Here is a 25,215-nt window from a genome sequence, read left to right as displayed (position 1 = left end):
ATAATACATATGTATAACNTTCATAAAATTTTATAATGTATTTACAAATCATTTAATTATGATGATAATTAAAATTATCATTAAAATTAAAAATATTTTCATGGAATGCAAATTCCAATACATACACCAATGTGATTATGCAAATAAGCTAATGAACTGGGAAGCATTGAGATAACTGAGATGTAACAGAGTAATCTTTAAAACTTGGGATAATTGAAATAAAAATGTAAATAATGTAACTAAATATGACTGTAAATAAATATTATGCTGTCTCATAACTTTTCTGTAACCAGTAATTATTCATGAAAACTTGTGACTTAAAAATAGGCCGTATACAATGAGCAATTCTTTATGGTGACGACATCACAATGATGGGTTGCAATTTTTAATCTATTTAATTTAAAATATATACCCTCTCCATCTTAGTAGAGCCTTGCCCCTGTACATCGTACTTTTGCTGACAACAGTAGGCATGCCAGTCATCTAACTCTATTCAGGGGAAAATTTTAGAATTAAAATAATGTAATTTCTGGTCTATACCAAAAGTTTGTATGTAATTAATCTGGATCTTTTGCTTCTAGCCTTTCCATATCTGGTCTTGACCTTTATTTATTTAACAATATTTTCAAGATTAAGGAAGGACAGACAGTCAGATGAACAACAGTGGGAATTTATAAATCTATAATTTTTTCAAATTGCAGCCCAAAAAATTCATGCCACTCAAAGTTTTTACTTTATCACTTTACTTCATGTCTATTGTTGTTCAAAAATATTATGTGCACAGTGAAATTTCTGTTACACAATAGTGAAAATATTAGATAGAATAATTAATTAATTTACAGAATTAATACATTTTTGAATAATTAGAGTAGGAATTTCCCACTTACTTGCTAGTGATCCCTAATGGATCAATTGATTTATCTGAGGGTTGTTTGAAGGTCAGTGGGCATGTTTATATTTAATTTTTAAATATAGTGTAAATAAATTTGTTTATATATCATTTTTAAATATAGTGTAAATAAATTTGTTTATATTTTATTTTTAAATGTAAAAAATGTGTGACAATAATTGATGTAACTTCTTAGATTTTATTTAAATAGAACATTCACTTTTGAGTTTTAATTTTATATTTTAATAAAGAAAAAATATAAATTAATGTTAGACTTCTTTTATTTTATCCTATTTGTAATTTATTCTTATTTTGCATCAGTATAGAAGAAATTAATGAATTAAATCTAGTTTGGAAGTTTATCAAACAGAAAAAGGTTAAAAATCCCCTGAATTAAAAAGTATTTTTATCATCAGTTTACCTTGCAAATTGTTATATTCAGATCAGGATTCATTTGCAAAATTTACATAATTGGAGAACAAATGTATGATCAAATATTCAAATAATTTGTTTAGAAATTTATTTTATAAATTAAGTAAATGTCTAAGAAAAAGGTATTTCTGGATTTTTAAGTAGATAAGATGTTCTTTCTATTTATTTGTTTTGTGTGTTTCTGTTTACATATTCCCATTTTTATCTATTTACTATATTAACTCTGTCTTAATATTTAATTTTATCATCATATTTTTGTGTTAAGATTGTCTTCTCTTTATTATGCTTGTTATTGTTATGTTGTTGACAATTAGAAAATTTTCAATTTTTTTGTATTATTTTTGTATTTTTATTCTTTATACTTATATATTTTGCTTAATGTGTTCAAAAATATAAATCATAATAAACATTAATTTTCTTTATATTATCAGTTACATTGTAAATTTCTTTACATTTTTTTCCAGTTTTGTAATTCTGTTATTTCTCTCTTCATATTTTTGCCTCTCTTTTTTTAATTTTTTAATGCTTTTGACTAGTTTTATAAGTTATATAATTTAACAATAATAAACATTATCATATACAGTGGATTCTGCTTACTTGGGACACATTGAGACTAATCCATTGTGGTCCAATTAAGCAGGTGCCCCAATTAAATGAACTAATAATAATTTCTAAAAAAAAATATGTGATACATAAATAAATAACTAAGTAAGTAAAAAAATGATAATTGGCTTTATTAAGGCAAAATACAGAAAATGTTTGTACTATAAATTGTGCAGAAAAAATAACACTTACTTTTCATGATAAAGCTTACAAATTTAAATTTTGCAAAAATGCATCAAGTGTAGTCTGTTTTTTACTTCTAAAATTTTGCAGTTCTATAAAATCAGCACAGATATTCAGTGTAGATGTGGGGCTCTCTTCATTACCTTCTTGCATAAAATAATGCTGTAACCTGACTATAAATTTTTTTGCTTCATGATTTGTCACAAGCACTGATGGGTTATCATTCTCATCATCGCTTTCTTTGTCAAATTTTTGACATTTGAATTTGATGACGTCAACAAGTGCATCCTTGAAGTTTTCATTTTCGTCAACATGGTAAATTATCATCTATTGTTGAAAATTCTTCATTGTTGATGATAGGAACTTGCAGTATGCCTTCATTTTCCTCACTGCTCAAAATTTCAGAAACATTCAAAGGTTTTAAACCGCAAGCAGCAAAGCAGTTTTGTATTGTGCTGCTTTTTATAGCTCGCCAACTGTCAGCAACAAACTGTGTGGCTTGCAAAATGAAAATTTTTGCACTGATCTCTCTGGCTGTTGATGAACTTGTCAATAGGTTTTCTTCAAGAGATTCCAGTATGTAATTTACCAATTTTCCTTGATACAACATCTTTAAATTTTTCATTACTCCCATGTTCATAGGTTGCACTAAGGATGTTGTATTAGGAGGAAGAAATTCCAGCTGTATATTTTTGAGATTATCTAAATGAGGATGTGCAGCACAATTATCAAGAAGCAACAAAATTTTCCTTTGCTTACGTTGTAACTCTGTTTCAACTCGTAAGCCACTCCAAAAAATTTTACAAGTCATCAATGTGTTACTGTTGGCATGGTACTCTACTGGTAAACTCTCTATTCTTATCCCCTTAAAGCATAGAGACTTAGCACGTTTTCCTACAATTAGTAGTTTTTTTGTTTGTCGGTACAGTACCTGTCATATTTGCACAGCATAACACAGTAATGCAGTCCATTGCTCTCTTATACCCTGATAGTGCAATGTGCTTATATATAAACACAGGGAGCCATCCTGTGTAGCATGATAATAGAGGCTGGTTTCGTCAGCGTTGTAAATATCATCTGAACAAAAATTCTCTAAAAAAGTAGGGATTTTTCCACTGTTCAGCACTTACGTTATCTGCACTGCCCTTTTGCCATGTGCTTTTTTGTATTTGATATTGTGCCTCACTTTCCATCGAGACAACCAACCATTAGTTGCTTTAAAATCATTGTGGCTTAGCGTTTTAGCAATCTCCTCTGACTTCACCTTCAATACTGGATCACTGATATTTAAGCCTCATCCACTAACCGTAGAAAACCATTGATCTAACACTTCTTCAACTTCTGGATCTTTTTCATCACGCTTTCTTTTGGATGTTCCTGGAATTTCTTTTTGTAATGCCTACTTCTCATGCAGTTGATTTTCTTGCTGTAGGAGATGCACAATGTTAGATTTTGGTACACCAGTTATATCAGCAAGTCTACAATAGCTTGTATTCAATGGCTGGCTTTTAATTTTATCCAACAAAGCAATTTTACTTGAAAGTATAAAATCATTTCTTGACATCTTGGCAAAGATTTAAGAGAGAGAGATCGTCAGCGAGATGGATCCAAACTTGAATTTTTCACTTCTATGTTGGGCTTATATAGTTGTCGACAGCTGATGGCCGACCAATCAGCAGCTTTGCTGGTTATAGCTTTATTCTAGGTCTGCCATATTGTGTGATGTTTTTTGCCAATTGTCTCTTCCTTGAGATGCATGTGCCACCAATTCAAATTTAACCAATCGTGTTCCTCGATGATCTCTCCTCGGCAGTGTTCGTTATCAATTCAAATTGACCAATCATGTTCATTACGCGATATCATCAGCATTGTATATCACTGTATAGCATTGTATAAACAACATTGTATATCACTGCTTTTATCAACAATGATCCAATCCGAAGCAGAGTCAGTAGCTTGAATTTAGGTACGCCTCAGACAAGATCGTAGTGTGATATGTCCTGCTATGCTGACTCCCCTCCAGGTAGACTGAATTGCTTGAGCAAAAGACACAATTGCTTTGTCTCTGCTAACCATTAGGCCTAAACAACATTAGTGTATGTACTGCTGATATAGAGTCCGAGTGCAAGTTACTCGCGCGCCGCCTGGTGGCAAATATTTACATAACATATAGGAGACAAATCCGAAGGGTTTCTTCTCCATTTGAACCGTTAACAGAGAAAAAGTTTCTTGCTACAGAAAATCAAGTAATTGGTAAGATNATTATTGTAATAGTTGAATTTAATGATCTCTTTTTACAAAATAATTATATTTTATGCTTTTTAGTCTTTTCCTTTGGATACAGATCCAGACAGTGTTTTAAGATCTACTTTAAGACAGATTTCCAGTATGTTAGATGAAGTAAGTATCTTTTTAAAAATTTTTTAGAATATTCATTACAATTATTTAATGTTTTATATAATTTTTAATAAAATTTTAGGTAAGTTCTTGGCAGCAAATGTGTGCAACACAAATGGCAGATGGCATGATGTTTCCATTAAGTCGATTTATTGATGCAGATTTAACAGGCAAACAGTTTATGTACTCTTAATAATACTACTTATTAGTAATACTTTTTATTAAAAAAATGAACCTATCTAATAATTTACTTTAAAACTGAAAGAAATAATTCTTTTATAAAATAAAATTTATATAAATATAGTTCAATCTTTATATTAAATATTTATGTTGAATATTAATATTTTGTTCAGAATAATATTCATAAAGACAAAATTAAATTTTTTGATAGACTATATTTGCTAACTTAAGTGTTACAAGTGTTACAATTAGTTTTCTTTAGTAGATAAATTAAATTCTCTTTGAGTAAAGCTCATTCAAAAACTGTAAATAGACAGAATTTACTGATTGCTTTTAGTTAATATTTTGAAAACTAGAAAATAATAATAAATTAGAATGTATAAGTATTGGGGTTGCTTCATTTTTGCATATAAGCATACATTTTCAATGTATAAACTGATTTTGCAAATTTTTAATTTTTGTTAAATTATCTGTTTAGTATAAATGGTATATATAAAGTCTAATATAGACTTTATATATACCATCATGATGCACACTTCCAATGTGCTGTAGCTCAGATCATTCATTCATTGGGTGTTAATTTATCATCACTCGCATATTCATTCAAAAGGTATTTGAATATGACACTTCATTGCAATTAGATTACTTTTTGGAATACATCAATATTTTTGATGAAGCGAGTATAAAATTAATGGATAGGAATTATTAGCTTTTGTATGGGGTTTTTAATATTTAGAATTTTTATATTTATGTAAAAATTCGGANCGAGTCTCCGTAGATATAACAAACACAGAAATAAATAACACAAAATAAGTTGTAGCTATGTGTTGATTCCGCGCGACACATCCCAACATGTAAGCTGAACAATAGTGGGGGGGATGAGTAATCAAGAGTTGCGTGGCGCTCGAACAAAAGATGAATCGACGAGATTTGAAAATCGCGTAACTCCAAGTTCGCGTAAGTCGGGGTATTACTGTATCATTACTAACTATTGATTGACTGTTTAAAAAATAGGAAAATTCTAAATTAATAAAACATTTTTTATAGTGAATTATTTGAACTTTGGTATTTATTGGTGAGTAACAGGACTTTAATATTGCTGTTTAAATTATAAAAAATGTAACAAAAAAAATAAACCAATTTAAAACTATTTTTATCTAGATGAAGACATTTATCATCTAAGAACTAACTTTTTTAATGACTAAATTATTTTGTAATGAATTAATGCATGTATTATTAATACATTTAGCAAATTGATTTTAAAATTAAGTGATATTTAAAATTTTAGAGAATATTTGCAACTGAAAATTTTTAATTTGACATTTTGTTTAATTTGGATATTATATATACAATATAGATATAATTTGTGAGTTAATCATTAAGTTTAATGTTTTCATTCAGTTAACAGTTAAACATGCCCGGATTGGAAAAGATACATTTAGAAGATGCTTGGGAAGATAATCCACAAGTAATTATCCTTTTTTTATTTATAGTTTTAAATATATTTTAAGGTTATTTATATAGTCAGGGAGTAATTGCAGACCTTTCCCTTAATATCCATTTTTTTTAACAATTGAAATTTGTTTACATAAGTGTAAAACTTAACTAAAACCAGTCATCACCTAAATATAAATTTAAACCTTACAATTTGTGGTTTTTGAATACGATGCTACCTACCTCATACTTTAAATGTGATCTTGTGGAAGAAAACATTGTATTCAACAAATTGGCAAAATTGGGTTTGATACAAAAATACAATTCCTTAAATAGGGATGCATCTTTTGGCTTCATTCAAAAAAAAAAAATCTGTATTCAAATTTTTCAAAGATGCCAATTCAAATATTTGTTTTATGGAAAATATTGTATTTAATTGCAATGTTGCTAAGTAAATGACTTTAGAAAACAAAAACGAGATTAGAATTGTGATAAAAATGCACAGCATGGTCTGAAAATGATTATTATGTAGCTTTAAATATCTTCAGATGACCCTACAGTGTGTGCAAGAATCATGATGTCGTGCAACCGTGGGAAACTTACAAATCTTACCTCAGCAGAGAAGAGGTGTATGTGGTGCAGAGGTAGTGTCCAGATTTCAAAACCTAACAAATTTTTTTTGCCGCCTCTGTCTTAATGCCTATTGCTCATAAGAGCAGTGAAGAAACAAGATCTCATGAACATGATAAATTTTTAAAAGAACACGCTGAGTTTTACAGGGCCTTGCAGTATGAGAAAGAAATCATCATTGGCAATTTGCAGTATGAGAAAGAAATCATCATTGGCAATTCTTAGTACTGTAGAAAGTTTAGAAAATAAAAGCTACTGTTTGTGTTTAAAGTAAAATATTATTTTTTAATTCTTCAAATGAAATAAATACCTAAGTCAATACAGCATTTTTCCAGTAATGTTCTCATTTTCCAAAAAATCATAGCTTTTATGAAATTTTCAAACCATAGCATATAAAAATTTTTCAGGCAGTTTATCTCAATGTATATTTTGAAGGTAAAGATAAGAATAGATTCATAGAAAAAGCAAATTTTCTTGCATTTAAATTTTCCGCCATGCTGTTCATAGAAAAATGTAAGTAACACTCATAGACACAATGTTTCCCCATGACTGTAAACATTATTTTCCTTATGTTTCAAAAATAAATTTTTCTCTCTAAACCATTTTTTCTATGGTAAAATCACTTCAACTTTATAAGTTAATATTTATTTGGTAATGATGTATACTGCATAAGTGAGAATCAGTTTTTTGCCATTTTCAAGACATCAAAGTTACAGATACAATGTTTTCCTAGGCAAGGACCCAAATGTTCCAGAGTTTGGACTCTAAATTAGAGAAAAATTTGGAGTTAAAATGATGCTTCTACATTTGAACAGCACATTCAGTGAAAAAAATGTACTATGTAAATTGAATATTTCCAATACTTATATTATAAGGAAATATTTCCTTATAATAATTTATTTATATGAAATTTTTTAATTTTAGGTTATTTTCGACATGACAACTTTCCTATTCAGAAGTCTTCTTTTAATATAGTATCTAAGTGATAAATTCTTAAAAAAATAAGGTCTTCAAGTAAAGATCAACTCCTCTGTGACTTTGTTGTTGTTAAGATGTGATGATGACAAAATTATGAAGACTGAAAAATTTTTTAGTTGTTTTTTCCCCCACTTTAATTCCAAAATTAAATTTATAAGTTTATTGATAAGTTCATAAGTATTCATAGAAATGAATATATTAAAAATAAAATTTATAATTTATTATAGACTAGATCATTAGTGGCATTATTTGAACAAGATGGACGAACACTTAAAAAATATATTGAATCACTTTATGATCATTGTGAACAAGTTTTAAATGCCCAGGTAAGAACAATAGTGTTTAATTATGTAAGAAAGTTTATAATAATGTAAAATAATAGATAGGATGAAAAGGTTTATTTAATTAACTTGCACATCCAAAATATTATGAATGTTTCCTTCATTAATCACTCAGCAATGAGCGACGACTATAGTTGTCAAGGGTGATCATGTGGCAGTGGTGAGGGACAACTATAGTCGTCAAATTCTTTTGGGGTTATTGCCAAAAACTAGCCTAAAACTACCACAAAAAAAATTCACATAAAAAATGAATTATGTAATAATAAAAAAAGACTTTTCTTTACGAGACATAACTGTTTACAAAATCTTTTTCCGAAACAGTAATGAGAAAAAACACATGGAAAAATACTTTAAAAATTTTCCACGTTTATTCTCCACTACTGGGGATAGAACCATACCCGACTAGTCCACTGTTGAAATCAATCAAATGGAGTAAATGTGATATCCTACTTGATCTCTTAATCTTGATACTTTCTATCTCCCAGAATGGATTATTGGTCAGTCATTAATGAGTTGTGTATTTTATAAATGCATCTGTTTTTTGAACATTATATGTATCCTTACAGCTGTGTATCTAAATTCATAAAAAAACAATGTTTATTCATGTCTGAGTAAAATAAAAAATTTGATGATACAGTTGACCCCCACCACAACACAGTAGACACGTTCCGGTTTTTATGAATCCATTTTCTATGAGTCCAGTCAATCACAACCCGGCAAGTATGCAGTTTATGGACTATGGCTGTTTGAAAGGTTTCTTCCATAAAATTAATCAATTCTAGACTAATTCGACTCAACATTTCCAAATATGTATAATTTTTTGGGAATAATCCATATAAACTATGCTATAAACCAGGGGTGGCCAACAAGTCGATCGCAAAACCAATTTTGGTCGATCGCTTGCGATGTCTTGACTTAATGTGTTACCCTTGTAAGTTGTAACCGAACGCAACTGTAGTGATATTGGACCTCCTTGTTCTCCCTCAGATGCGGTTTTGTCGGTCTATGTGCCATGTGCATTTGCATACAGTTGTAAAAGGGGAATAAGAAATGTAGACAAAGTAAAACCGAAAAAAAGAAGGGACAGAGAGAGGAAGGGTGAAGTGGTGGTCTTCGAAAGTGACAATGTTGAGTTTCAATTTTTCTTCTGTTTAAAATATGAGTATTTTTTCTTCGTGTTTTAAATTAAATTGTGGCTTTTCTTATCTATGTAAACATAGTATGTATTTTATACCTCCCTCCTTTTCGCCACTTAAACCAGGGATGGGCAGCCTTTTTCTGTAAGGGCCGCATTTCAAAACTTTTGAACTGACGAGGGCCTCTATACAAGATAAAAGAGGGGGGAAAATGTCGGTAAATTACAATTATTAATTCATGTATAATTATAAATTATAATAGGTATACTTAATTTAGTTCTAGAACTGATGTAAACGTAATGTATCGAAAATATTTGATTAAATATTAGTCACTGCTAGTTTGAAATTAGTTTTGAGGTGAGTCTGTTAGCCGGTTTCTCGTTTTAATTTTTACTAAATTCATTGCAGGAAAAACTATTCACATACATAAGTTGTAGGAAATAACGTTTGAATTTTTGCTGCATACTTGTTAAGCTAGGAAATTGATATATTTATACACATTTTATGCGACTCGGTCTTTGGGATGCCCATCCCTGACTTAGACTATGCCTATGACAATGAGTCGATCGTGATACATTTTTAAGATAAAAAGTAGATCTTATGTACACAAAAGTTGGCCACCCCTGCTATAAACAAAAAATTGTAGGATTACTTACCGAGTGTGCACTGTTCAACTATGCCATTGCTTAAGCTTGTTTTCCTCGTGGAACTTGTCATCGAATGGCGCTTGCATGCTTCCTGATAAATTATTTTTTTTGCGAAAAATTTGCTGAACTTTGGAGACATCATTAATATAAATATTATTTTTATGGACGTTAAATAATAAATGGTTTTTAGTAGGTTCGCTGCTCATTTAAACTCAACAGTTTGTACAATATTCACTATTGGTCTAGGTTCGACCAATCCTGTTGCGACATGAGTCGGCAATGATGTTTTACCGAATTATACAAGTTTTTTTTAGCATGTTTGTACGAATACTGTTGCAATTTTTTCGCCATGATATAGGAATCTGTGTTATGGGGGGTTGAATGTAAATATAAATATATAAAATATATATATAAAATCACTATATATATAAAATGTAAAATAATATATAGTTTTTAATATAAAATTGTTTAAATAATTTTTTTTATAAAACAATATTTTAACAATTATTAGTTGCATTATATTTAATAAACTAGTGCAAGTAATATGTTAATTGTGTGTGCATTTTTTGAGCTTCTTTTGACCCCTTCTTTTTAATTACATGTACAGTACAGTAGTTTATGAACCCTACTATAATTAAATAACTATGCCTTCCAGTACTTTTCCAGCACAAATATTCTTTTTTGACAAATATTTTTTGCTTTTTTTTTAATAAGCCTTTCTGAGGTGTCAGGAATTTATCATTGAATGTTCTAAATCAGAATGATTCCAGTTTAGAACATTCAGCCAGTGAATTTCTGACATACCTGAGGAAGGCTCATAAAAAAGCCAAAAACATTTATCAAAAAGAATATTTGTGCTGGAAAAGTATTGGAAGGTATAATTATTTTGTTATAGAACTGTATTCCAACTTGAACCCTTCCAACATTGAGGAATGGACTTGAAAAAGTTCTGCAAATATTTTTAAACTGATAGTTTATTTAAATGAACTTACAAGAACAAATTTGTATGCCACTAATATCACTAAAAAAAAGTTTACATAGACCTTGACTCCCTCCCTACCCATATACAACAATATACTTTTTGTGACCCATCTCCACCATAAACTGTACTTATAATTAATTGACAGCCCTAACATATTAAACTGTTCATGAATATCTTATCTAATTGCTTACTAGATAGAAGACTTTTCAAAATAGTTTAGTTTGAATTATAAAATTAACTAGACAATGCAGTATATTTATAATTATATTATCATGAAAACTTAATGAAATTTCTTTGTTTTGTATCAGAGTTATTAGAAAAATAGTATACTGATCATTCAAAAAAAAGCTTTATAATGTATATCTTTCTCATATATTTTATTAATTTATTTTGTTTAATATCCATTTTTATTGTGTTTTGCATTACAACTTAATTTAAACTTTCTAATATATTTGTTTTTATATTTAATGTAATTTTATCATAATTGATTATTTGTTTAATGTTCTAAAATATTTTTTGTGCTTAAATTCTGATAATAGCTATTAACATAACTGAAAATATCAATAGTCTTTAAAAATTCATCAATTTCAATAAAACTGTAACATGAAATTTAATATATTAACATCTCACTATAAACTATTACATTATATTTGGAATTAATTGATTATAAAATAATCAGTTGATGATGGCACATCTTTCTTATGTTTCCAAATTTGAGTAATCATTAACCGGTACTAGCCAGATTACAGTATTACTTCAATCTGTTATAATTTGATGGGATGTGGATATGCTTTGATCTCAAAAAACATATTATTATTTTCTTATTTAACATGCAGTGAATTTTGTGATAAAAAATAAATGCATTTAAAAATGTTTAATATTTAAGTAATTTACAAATTATAACCTTTATTGAATAAATTATAACATATTTTAGAACAATTACTGATAAAAGTTAAGAATATTTTTGAATAAATTTTCTTTGATCCTGAACTATGGCTAAAGAAAAATTGAAATTTCTAAATAATAATTATGCAAGGTGAGTCAGAAGTCAAGATCACTGTTTTAGGCTTGAATTTGTGAAATTAGGGAAGTCAGTTTTTCAGTATTTTCAACCAATTTTGTATTGGTAATGAATTTTAAAATAAATCTCTCCCAAGTTAGGACAAAATGTTTTAATTCAAATGTTTTTGTTATTACAGCTGATTTCACTAATGTAAAAAGTCAGTTTCATATAATATATTCAAAGTGTTTTCCATTAAGAGCCATAAAAAGCTTTAAATGTCTGTTTGAATTAGTGTGATCTTTAAGCTGATTTCAAAGATTCTAAATATGTGTGAATTTTTCACTGATACACAATGTCTTTCAGATGGCATCATAGATAAATTGAGGTGTCAGATTTAGTGACCTGTATGGTCACTCAGTGGATCCTTAACTTAGCCAATGTCATAGGAACTGTCTAACTATGTGTACACAGCTACATCATAATGAGGAGGGCAGCATCTATCTGGAAAAACTTCAATAACTTGGAGCCTTCATCCTGCAGCATGTGCAGATACAATTCTGCTATTAAGTTCTTATCAATGAAAAATTGTCCAATAACCCTATCACCCCAGATTCCAAACTATTACTTTGCTGGAATTCTGGGTCTTTGATAAATCTATCCATTTAGATTTTTATGGTTTCAGTGTCTTTGGTTTGCTCATTCGCTTTCTCATTAACATAAAAGTTTGCCTTGTCACTAAACATGATTTCACTTTCAAGTTGTGAATCATGGTCCAACATTTGTAAGATCCGCTGACAAAATTGAGATGTTTGTCAGGGCCATCTTTATATAGCTTTTGTTGCAGCTGAAGTTTGTATGGGTATCACTCATTTTTGTGCAGAATCCTGATAGCAGTAGTTTAACTAACACCATATTTCATTGATAGTCTTCTGATGCTCTTCTGTCAACTTTTGTTACAGTGACTATCACTCCTATTAATATGTGGGATCACATACAGCACTAGGACAACCACTTCTGAATGCTAACTGTTGCCCTAAATTTTTGGATAATTTTTTCAGTTTGTTCATTAATTGGCTCTCTGTATCATCATAATTGAATATCTCTGACTTCATATGAATCTCTACTGCCTGCCAACAGGATCATAATTTTGTCATGAATTCATAGTGACATTATCAGTTACCTGAAAAGACATGACATTAGTATCTGCTGTCATAACACTGAAAAACTAACTTTTCCAATGCATTTCTTGGGAAATTTAGCCTAAAACGATGCATTTACTTGTATTCAAGAATCTTTGATGGGAAGGGGTCATATCCCCTTCCCATTTGAAGATTCTTGGAGTCACATGTGTCTGACAGATACTGCCATAGTGCCAAGAAGTTTCCTTCCATCCATCTAAGTGTTCTATAAAATTTCCAAAGTGTTGTTTTTTATTCATAAGATATTTGGAGTAGTCCTGATTTTTCACTCATCCTGTAGTTATATTTAAACATAGATGTTGATTTTTCATAGCATGGAAAAGATGCTGTCATATGCTATGTAATATCAATGATCAGCAATTTATTGTAATCTTAAAATTTTTAATTTTGTTTAAGCATATTTTTGAATATTAAAAATATTAAAAATGTTAATATTTTCAGAGAGAATTAGCTGATGCTACTAACAATTTGTCCAGACACTTAAGAATATATGAAGACCAGGTAATGTTTATATACAGTATTATTAAAATTTTATGTAAAAATACAGATGGTCCTCAACTTTTGGACATATTGTTCTTTTGTTCAATATTTCGTTATGCCTATATTGCTTTTCACATACCAAAATTCTCACTTCTTACATTTTCAGTTGACAAGTAAATTTTAGAGTATCATGTAGTGGCACTTTTTGCCAGTTTTGATAAAATAAAAATTATTAGTGAAAATAAAAGTTTTTCTGTTTATTGAAAATGTTGAATCCATAGAACAATGTTTTAAATATTAACATATTTATAGTAAAAAGCAAAAGTTTTCCATCTTGCCAAGAGATTTTATAATTTTTCTTTTTAGCCCTATGGGTATGAAATTCCATTTATTTCTTTTACATGCCACTTTGTTGCTCATTTCACATTACAGTTATTATTATAAGTACTGGCAGTCCCTAACTTTCAAAAGTTAGGAACTGCCTGTACTTACATAAATTATTACCACTTTCACAATAATGTTACTGCTACATGTTCCAGTTTTCTAATAATTTCAAATAATCAGAATTTTACTGTGTATAGAAAATATAACACATCTATTTGTTGAACTGAATATTTATATTTATATTATTGTAATAGTTGAATTTAATGATCTCTTTTTACAAAATAATTATATTTTATGCTTTTTAGTCTTTTCCTTTGGATACAGATCCAGACAGTGTTTTAAGATCTACTTTAAGACAGATTTCCAGTATGTTAGATGAAGTAAGTATCTTTTTAAAAATTTTTTAGAATATTCATTACAATTATTTAATGTTTTATATAATTTTTAATAAAATTTTAGGTAAGTTCTTGGCAGCAAATGTGTGCAACACAAATGGCAGATGGCATGATGTTTCCATTAAGTCGATTTATTGATGCAGATTTAACAGGCAAACAGTTTATGTACTCTTAATAATACTACTTATTAGTAATACTTTTTATTAAAAAAATGAACCTATCTAATAATTTACTTTAAAACTGAAAGAAATAATTCTTTTATAAAATAAAATTTATATAAATATAGTTCAATCTTTATATTAAATATTTATGTTGAATATTAATATTTTGTTCAGAATAATATTCATAAAGACAAAATTAAATTTTTTGATAGACTATATTTGCTAACTTAAGTGTTACAAGTGTTACAATTAGTTTTCTTTAGTAGATAAATTAAATTCTCTTTGAGTAAAGCTCATTCAAAAACTGTAAATAGACAGAATTTACTGATTGCTTTTAGTTAATATTTTGAAAACTAGAAAATAATAATAAATTAGAATGTATAAGTATTGGGGTTGCTTCATTTTTGCATATAAGCATACATTTTCAATGTATAAACTGATTTTGCAAATTTTTAATTTTTGTTAAATTATCTGTTTAGTATAAATGGTATATATAAAGTCTAATATAGACTTTATATATACCATCATGATGCACACTTCCAATGTGCTGTAGCTCAGATCATTCATTCATTGGGTGTTAATTTATCATCACTCGCATATTCATTCAAAAGGTATTTGAATATGACACTTCATTGCAATTAGATTACTTTTTGGAATACATCAATATTTTTGATGAAGCGAGTATAAAATTAATGGATAGGAATTATTAGCTTTTGTATGGGGTTTTTAATATTTAGAATTTTTATATTTATGTAAAAATTCGGAATTAAATTTAAAATGCATTCATTTTTGTTATCAGATTAAATGTCATTTTTAAAAATTTTTATTTTTACTTTCCTGTGGACATTAAGAGGGTCTTTTTTCCAGTCCCATTGTGAGTTTGGCTGGGCTTGAAATGGGACAATTGATAGTGAGGAACAGAACTCAACCTATATGGGACAGACTGCTCATAAAATTTCCTGATGTTGCCTGCGTAGATTCAGTCCTGGGTTCTCTAGAGTGGTGATCTTAACTGTCTCTGCCATCTGGCTGATCACATTTTATATTTATGATACAACTTATAAATTGCTTTAAATCATGAATTCTTCGAAAAAATTAACATTTTATTATTTTAATTTTTGTTTTCAATTTTCATAATTTTGCTTTAAATTTATAATTTAATAAAATATATTTTTACAGAGATATTTACAATGGGTGAAATGTTTCATGCTTCATGCAATGGTAAGTTTCTTATAATATAAAACATTTCATAAACAAGTACTAATAACAACATAGTTATATATATATATTGTAATGTAATTTAAAAACAGAACTTTATTTTTAAAAAAAAAAAAAGGAGTCAGAAGTCTCTTGAGTTTTTTCCATTCCAAAAGAATTGAACATATATGGTGTGTCTAAAAAGTTTGGTGAATGTTAGAATAAAAGCAACAAAGCAGAAGATGCATAGATGTTACTTTTATTGTACTTCAAAGGAATTACTCTCCATGAGATACAACATACTTTTGACATTTATAAAGTTTCTGGAAACTGTTGGAAAAGTTTTGTTTAGGAACTGCCTTAACTGCTGTCACACTGGCCTGAATCACAGAGATGTCAGCAAAACATGATCCATTAATGTTTTGCTAATATAATATAATTTGCTGATATAATGTTATGATATATAAGATTAAGGTGACATAATGTGGTTTATAATGGATCACATTTTGTTGACATCTCTGCAGATCACTTAAACAAAAAAAAAAAGTCCACAGATGCAAGATGGGGATTCCAAGACAGTCACATCACATTGAGCCAAGAACTGGCACAGCATGGTGTGACTGCAAGGATTACACAGTATGTTAGCACATTGTTGTGCAGCAAAACCCACTTTCTGGTCTTGTAGAACTCTGCAGTATATGCTGGATGAGTTTCAACAAATGTTTCAGAACTTCCATGTTGTGACGTTTTTCTACTGCTCTTGACACCATCTCTCACACAAACTATGCTTAAATGACTGACAAGCCCACTTATAATCATGCCTATTTCATGCTAGGAGTCACTTCTAGACTTGTCCCTGGATGTCTGTGTACATATTAGAACTTGTGCATGTATTGCATTCAAGATATTCTAACATTCATTAAACTTTTTTAGACACACCACATATATTAATTTTGTTAATGTAATTACATGGAAGGAATGCATGGGGAATTGAATGGAATCTTTTGTTCACCTAAAAATGATTTTCAAAGTCACCAAAAAAGGTTTAATTCAATTTGCCATGCATGACTAAGAAGTCATGCATGGAGAATTGAATTAAACCTTTTTGTGACTACATTAATGAATTAATGTATCTTCAGTATTTATGGAATTGAAAGGGTGTAAGGAACTTTTGATTTGATTCACCCTATATATAATGTAACGATATACATTATTAGTGTTTTTTATTATTGTGTATGTATATATATATATATATTTATACAATAATAAAAAACACTAATAATATATGCAATATTGTATGTATGTTTATATGTATGTATATGTATTTGTGAGAACCGAGAGGTTATAGCTTCGAACTTCTCCCCACTTACCAGCAGCTCTGTCAGAGAATGGCTATATAGGAGGGCAAAATTGTGAGTGGGGAAGGCAATGGGCAAGTTGACAGGTTACTGACTGCACTCAAGGATGACACAGTATTAAATATAAAGTAAACATATTTAATTAACTAATTATCTAAAACTATACATACACATACAAAGCGTAATGCTACAAAAAAAAAAAAAAAAAAAAAAAAAAAGAATACTCAAAATTATTCTATATCGCGACAAGGAATATACGTTCGTCAATTAGCTGTCTAAGTTCTAGCTCTGTGAAACCTATTATTCTTTTAAATTCAACTAGCCTAAATTAATAACTGAGAGAGGGACAAGGAATGAAAGAGAGAGGATCAAATTTAGAGCATGCGATTTCCTCTTGTGTTCCCGATCTACTCAAATGGGCATTGGTAAGAACTGTCTCCAGATTGGCTGACTCTACTTGTAGTGTCTCTTCTCCTTGGTTCAGGATCTTGGCAGGAAGGCAAGGATTGCGACAGACGGTATGGCAGTATGGGTTTGGTGTCCCCCTGATGTCCGCTCGGCTATGTCCGCCTAATGCTATCAGCTGTGGACATCCGCCTGTGCTATGTTTGCTTCGGCTGTCTGCCTCGCTGTGTCTGCCAGCTGTGTCCGCCCCGAGGTTCAAGTGCAACCCCTTTTTATTCCTGTCCTGAGGGGGGAAAAGTTCGGGGAACATTCTGATACAATTCCATGTAAGTTCACCCAGTCATGTAAGGTTTCGAATTCTGACAATTAGTATATACATTTCTGTAGATTTATTACTTCTTCTATCCAGTATTGTCACTCTTTCTAATTCATAAATTCAATGGCAGCTGTCAAACTAACAGAATTAATTGCTGGAGGTGACTAAGGTTAGGATATGTAGTGCAACCATAGTAATAATTGTTCACTTGGTGGGTCATCTGATCGGTTTTGTTTTACTTTATTTCTTATCAGTAGAAAATGTTAATGTCAAGTTATTCTTATTAAACTAATTAATGTTAAGCTTCCTCCATCTGTTATTTATCTATAAAAATATTGACTTAATTTCCTTTATAAAAGTGTAATTTAAAACTGTTGCATGTATTAATTTATATACTAGAACAAGTCAGAATCAAAATTATCATTGTTTTAAATAATATATTATAGAAATAAATGAACAGTTAAATTATAGATTAATCATAAATAAATTAATTTGAGTCTGTTTTTCGTGTTGGAACAGATTATTTGGTTTTACATGTAATCATATGGGGAAAAATGATTCACCTTACAACATTTTCATGATACAAATTCAGTTTTGGAACAGATTAATTTTGTATCCTGAGGTACTACTGTATTTATTATTTGCATTCAATATTAAATATGGGAAAGCATTCAAAAGTTGGAATCGGTTTCAGAATGTGTTGACTTCATGAAAACACCAAGAAAAACTCAAATATTGAACTTCTTAAATGAGTCAGTTTTATTGGATTAAACATTTTTCAGGATTCTCTATCTCATCACCATATTCAAAAGCATTCAAATCAGAAAATTTGAATAAGAACATCTGTAAATTTATGTTGAGTGTTTAAGAGGAAATTTGAATGCAAAAACAGCTTTAAAATCTCAAACAAAACTTTTGTTTTGAATTAAACACGTAAGTGTAAAAACATCAGCATTTTTCTTAAATTGTAAAAAGTCGGCATATCACCCTTATACACACTCATTGAACCTTTATCCCCGATACTGATTAGTTTTCGGCCTCACTCAAGGCACTATTTATGCAAAGAGCAAGAAAGAGATGATGCTCCATAGCATGCGCATATCTTCAAATTTATTTTATTTATTTTAAAACTCAACATTCAAATTTATTTTAAAACTCAACGTTGGAAAGTGTTTCAAAAACTGTTCTAAGTTTGGAATCTAGTTTTCATTTAACCTGAAGCAGATCTCGGGTGAGGCCGAAAACGTTTGTTCTGAAATCTAATCAGTACCAGGGATAAAGGTTCAACGTGTGTGTATGAGGGTGATCATAACACCGGTAAACAGAGCAAAGATATTGTGAGTCAGCATATTTTTAAAATTAAGTAAATAAACTTGAATACAATAATTATACTAGTAATGAAATAAAAATAAACAGAACTGAAATTCACAAAAGAATTCCTCAGTGAACTTCCTCACAAATATGTCCAAACAGGCTGTTTATCTTGAAGAGGAGAAGAAGGGTCTTGAAATGCAGTGATATATCAGAAAGTGGATATAATGTTTAAACCTGTTCTGCAGAACACAGTTGCTCCACAAAAAAGATTTTAAAGTTTTTATTGCATATTTATTCCAATGTGCTACTATATATTAATTTATTTGTATACAATTCCATGTTCATTATTTTATTCAATATAATAAAGTTTATTAGTTTATTGTTGCATACTAATTTCAGGAGATTAGTAAAGAAGGAATTGGTTATCAATTTTTGAATGTATTGATGTAAATGCTCTGCATAATAAAAGGTATATGAGTGATCTTTGACAACTTCAGAAAGATTGAGAACCACTGAAAACCAAAAGCAATAGTAGGGTGAACTGGATTGAATTTGACTGCTTGATCAAAGATAGAAAAAAGTGAGAACCAGATAAGTGAAGAAAATTTAAATGGATTTTTAAACAACTGCTATTGTCTAAAAGTATACAGAAGGTATTTCCAAAAACATTTAAAGTTCAAGTGTTCGAATGTCCTCTCAAATAATCTAACGCATAAGTCTTGGTCTTTATCATCCTCCAAGGCCAATGGAATACTATCTAATTGTGCTTGCACTGTGTCACCAAAGGGCCCACAATATGTAATGCTGGATTCTTTAGCAACATATTGCTTACATGTATGCTTCATCTTTCATAATCATATAAATCATGATTATGAAAGAAATTTTGTTATATCTTCTGTTTTTCCCTCTTCTATTCCCACTGTTTACCATTGTCTTATCACTTTCTGAATTAGAATAAAAAGAAGGGTCAACTTATCATCTATCTTCAAAAGTAGAATGCCATCTTCCTTTGTTTTACATTTCTCATTGTATTTTATCTAGTTGTGATGCTAGTCACTCACATTTCTGTATCATATCCTTTATAGACTGTGCCAATCAAAAAAGATCGTTTTTTTGGATCTGCCCTTTCCTATTTCTTCTTTGCAAATCATACCATCAACCACTTTAAGTTTTTTATTATCCCTTTCTTCTATAGTTACCCTTCAATTATACTCATTCAGCACTCAATTTGAAGTGTGCTTCCATTCTCTCTTCCATTGTGTTGGATGACTCAGTCTTGTTGCATCCATTCTGCCCAATCAGAAACAAAGGACTGCATTAAGCCAAATGCTAATGGGGACATAGGGAAGGACCATGACTCTAACACCTATTATTCATGACTTGATTAAAAATGACATAAGCTTTGCTAAAGAACATCTGAGTGGAATATACAAAGTTCTAGCTGTTGTTGGAATTTTGTATATTTTTTTTTATTTATTTACAAGTAGAAAAGTCTGCATACAATTGATTTCCACCATCCAAATAACAAATCCCAATAAAAAAAAAAAAAGTAAAAGCAGTAATCAATAACAAATAAACTGGTGATAGCACAAGGAAAAAATTAAAATCACATATTAATTAAGAAGGAGAAATTCTCATTTAAATTATTAAATACAAAGAAACCCAAGAATGAAAGCAAAAAAAAAAAAAATGAGGAAGTAAGAATGAGAATTCTTTAAGAAAGAGAAATTATAATGATTTTTCTAGCTTTTTTTTCGGGAATCATTTAAGAGTTTTTACTGTTGGAGGTTAGAAAAAAATGGTGTCACGAATCGATCTTAGATGTATATTTATATAGATATGTTAACTTACCTATCAAGCTTGATACCAAGTTTATTTTGCTTTAGCAATTCACTCGGCTAGCCACACCATCCTTGATTAAGCCGTTAAGTCAGATTTTATCTGCTTCATTGATGTCATGTGAAGTGATAAGACAGAAGCCACCAAGTTGGATGTAATCACCCCTTCACAAAAGACTACCTTCTAGTGAAGTAGATCAGACTAAAAGAAGAAGTTTAAAACAAAAATAAGCATGTAGAAGTAAAAAAAAATTATTTAAAAATTATATAAATTTCATCCAAAAAAACAAAAATCATTCATATCGTTACATTTACAATACTTTGAAGGATACTTTCAATTGCATTTGCTAAACTTTCGCTTCTTCTATTTTTTCATTGTTTCTCATTTGCAAACAAATTGCATTTTTCTGTCGAATAAAAGAAATAAAATAAAATAAAATGCTTTTTTTTATAAATCTAAAAGTTCAAACAAGTGTTCTTTTATATTGAATTCATGCATGAATCTATCTAATTCTTTTTATAGAATGTTTATTTATCATTCAATTTCGTCGAGTTAGTGAAAGCTAAAGTAAGGATTTATCTACATTAAATTGTATTTAAACCCAAAATCGTATGTTTTATTTTCGTAATTTTACACCCTATTTTCATATAAAAATATAACGTTAAGTAGATATAATTATCGATATTTATGATACAAACTCTTAATTATAGTTATACGTCTTGCTTATATATAGGATTATCCTTATTATCCAGATAATTATCGAGTATTAATATGACTTTAAGTCATTTTTGGCAGTTAACCAAGTAGCTTAATCATCATCCAATGGCGTATATAGCAATTTGATACCGTGACTTATGCTTAAGATATGATGACTTAAAGATTGTTAATGATCATCATCAACACACACAAAATATCAGCAGACGTCATAAACTAATACGTCAAATTTACGTATTTCTGGAAATCTGATAGCGTGGAACAATTAAAAAAAAAAGNATTTTGTGGTATAGATGTGTTTCAAATATTTTTAACATGGCTAGAAAAATAGTGATCAGTCTATGAGAGTGACTGTCTTTTTTGGGAAGGGCATTTATTTTTGAAATTAGCTATTGATATATTCCACTATATTAGTCTTCTTACTCTCCAGGGCTGCGGAGTCAGTAAAAAAAACACTCAACTCCGACTCTTATTCCTGATAATTTTAGTAGACTGACTTTGACTCTGGCAAAATTAAAAACCAAGTCATTTTATGGGGGGCAGAGGCACTCATAGGGGGTACCCTACTCTGAACTCTGAAAGTAGCCCCGGGCATTTACCCAAATACTTTTATAGTTAGTATTTTTAATATTTAACTTACATTAATATTTATTTGTAAAAATAAATAAATTTTTAACAAATATTTGTTAAGAGGAGAAAGGGGAAGCGATAAATTCAACATCTACATATCTTTATTCTACAACATTTGCACTTCAATTTAACCTTTCCAGAAAAGTTAGTCCAACTAAAAAGTGGTGTGATCTAGCTACTTCAGTACCTTGTTCAGAAAAGAAAAATATATGCTCTGATCAATTAGTTTGGTTCATTCAGTAAAATAGAGTACTTATTTAGAGAGGGGATAATAAAGGAATGAATCAGAAATATTCAAATTCAATTAAGTCAAAACAATTTAACTACTAAACATAAATGTTATAAAGAAAACTACATATTTAATTAATAAATTAAATTGTTGCATTTTGTATTTAAAATAAATGAATTATAAGAAAATACAAAAACATTTTAAAAAATTATTAAATATAAAATAAATTTTCTTTCATTTAAATAAAAAAACTAAATTAAATTTGAAATGTTGGAGTCGACATATTTTACCCAACTCTAACTCCTCTGGCCAGAAATTCCTCCCAACTCCAACTCTGACTCCACAGCTCTGTTACTCTCAGCAGATAGTAAGAAGTATTACCCATTAAAAACTGTGATATTCAATCTAGTATCATTGAAAGCAGACTGAAGGAACACAAAAAGGATTTAAAGAAAGGATGAGCATCTATGCCTCTGGCCAAGGAACATATGTACAGAGCAGCCCTATATATAAGAAAGAAAAAAAGATGCATAGAATCTTGCAAACTTGGTAGTATATTTTAGTATTTAAATCATCAAATTGGTAATTTTGAAAAAATAATTGTACCAGTATCTGTTGTATTTACAGAACAATTATTTTCAAATTTAAAATTGATTAAGTTACTACTTTCATAAACACAGACACATGCCTAAAACCAACACAAATTAACTCAAATTAATACTTTTCCAATGTTTTTGTTTCTTTATAACAGATACTCTCAGACATAATACATATAATGCAGAACCAAACAAACTAAATAAACAAATATATGTATTATATCTTTGAATGTCTATTTTTAAAAATAGACAAAAATATTAGTAAAAGTATTAATTTGAGTTAATTTATGTGGTTTTAGATGTATATCTGTGTTTACATAAGATATTCTAGTTTTGGAGTAATTGAATTGAAGGACTACTTTCATTTAACAATGTGTTGAGAGACTTTCTTCACTTTCAAGTGTGTCCATTGAAAGAGATTTTGCTGCAGAAATGAGCTTTTTTCAGTAATTGACTAATTTTGAGATGCTAAAAACAGGAGAGCAATTTTATAGGTGAAGTTCTGAACACTTACAGAATTTTCCAATTCATTGTAAAACTACTGTGTGTATTTTTATTACTTTATTGTGTCTTAATGTCTATTTCTATGTTAAAAATGTTTATATATTATATACCTAAATAAATCTATTTACTTTCATGCTTTTTTAATGGGCTTCAAAAATAAAATTTTCCCTGGGCCTCACAAATCTTAGAGCTGCCTCAGCAGGTGTGCAACCAAATTGGTAATAATCTTAAATTATCTTATTGGATATGAGATTCTCCCTATTACAAGAGTCAGTGAACTTGCTATAGCTATGTCCGTTCTTCCCTGTTGAACAAAGAGAAAGTAATGAATTGGCCTCTTGGGTGTGGTTATTTTCATGTCTTCTATCATAGTATTACAAACAATTTTTCTTCAACAGACTTTAATCACTTCTACTCTTGAAACATTTTTTCAACTTACCCCCTTTTTTCAGACATTTTGTTGGGTCTAAAATTATTTAAGGATATTGTGCACATCTATTTACATTTTTGTTGTTTTTGTATTGTATTTCATTTTCATTTCATTACTAGTAAAATTATTGTATTAATGTAAGAGAATTATGTGAAATAATCAAGGAACATATTAGAGCAATAAAATATGACTACAAGAATTCACGAATTGCTAAACATTGCATGATGAATGGATATCGAATGGATCTTAATACATTGAAGTTAATCCAATCAGAGAGGAATATGATGAACAGAAAGTTATATGAACATCTAGAAATAGTTAGAAACAAAAATCTTTTATTATTAATGAATGAGAATGATGGAGTAAATTTACACAAGTTGTGGAATTGGTTTCTGGCTGATAGGAGTCATGAGGGGGAGGATTTCCAGTTGCAGTAGGAGTGTTGGTGAATGAGGTGAGGAACAATGAATGAAAGTAATTACTACAAGGACAGTGCAGAATGTGTATGGTTAAAGGAAAGAGCACAGGTACTGCAATACTTTTAAGATATAATTAATTTAATTTTTTAAAGAATTTAAACAATAATTTTTTTTAAAAAATAGGAAAAAATGTATTTTATAATGAAAATATAAAAAAATAATGGTTGGAATATTGAAATATTGTATTTATGTAATTATGTAAGGTAAACATTTAAAATTTTTAGATGTATAATTGTAAATTTATTATATTTATTGTATATTTACTAGAATATCAAAAAAGTATTTGTGCTTTGTTTGGCTTGTTTAAAAGAAAGCCCATTGAGGAGGGAAATATTGTAATTTTCAAATTGCATCTGGTAAAATAAAGTTCTTGATTGGCTAGTATTTTTGGAATCTGTGGATGTGATAATTCTTAGAGTATTTGAACCAGTTACATATTGATATTCTGATTTGAATATTTTTGGGTTTGATGACAGGCTGGAGGAATCTCAAAAAATACTTAATTCAATAAAAATTTTGTCTTTCTTGATAAGGGTTAAAGTTTACCTTGGTAGCACCAATGGCAGCACTTAGGTTAGGTTAGGTTAACTACATTTTTAGTGGATGTTTCCTTTTTTCTTTTGTTCAAGAACTACCGTGAATCAATTACTAGTGGCATTAAGTAATCAACAGCCTGCTGGTGGCTCCCCTCCAGGAGGAGTCTGTCAGGAGCACGAACAGTTGGAAACGTGGCCATTGTGGTTACCAAAG

At 29.3% G+C, this 25,215-nt stretch overlaps 1 protein-coding gene across 2 annotated transcripts in view; it reads left to right on the top strand.

The window, feature by feature from the left end:
- The first annotated feature begins 6,085 nt into the window (after positions 1–6,085).
- LOC111619708 (DCC-interacting protein 13-alpha-like) overlaps positions 6,086–25,215 on the top strand; it is a 63,396-nt gene continuing 44,266 nt past the window's right edge. The window contains exons 1-6 of one of the 2 annotated variants that reach the window (XM_023361480.1): positions 6,086–6,152; positions 7,954–8,052; positions 13,476–13,535; positions 14,204–14,278; positions 14,358–14,445; positions 15,634–15,675. In XM_023361480.1, the coding sequence (XP_023217248.1) occupies positions 6,099–6,152; positions 7,954–8,052; positions 13,476–13,535; positions 14,204–14,278; positions 14,358–14,445; positions 15,634–15,675 (418 nt within the window). In that variant the 5' untranslated portion in view covers positions 6,086–6,098. The remainder of the gene's footprint in view (positions 6,153–7,953; positions 8,053–13,475; positions 13,536–14,203; positions 14,279–14,357; positions 14,446–15,633; positions 15,676–25,215) is intronic. The other variant, XM_023361481.1, reaches the window with a different exon arrangement.

This window comes from Centruroides sculpturatus, unplaced genomic scaffold (genome assembly GCF_000671375.1).
Source record: "Centruroides sculpturatus isolate CEXI.00-Female unplaced genomic scaffold, Cexi_2.0 scaffold141, whole genome shotgun sequence".
NCBI lineage: Eukaryota > Metazoa > Arthropoda > Arachnida > Scorpiones > Buthidae > Centruroides > Centruroides sculpturatus.
This window is presented reverse-complemented; position numbering and strand designations above follow the sequence as displayed.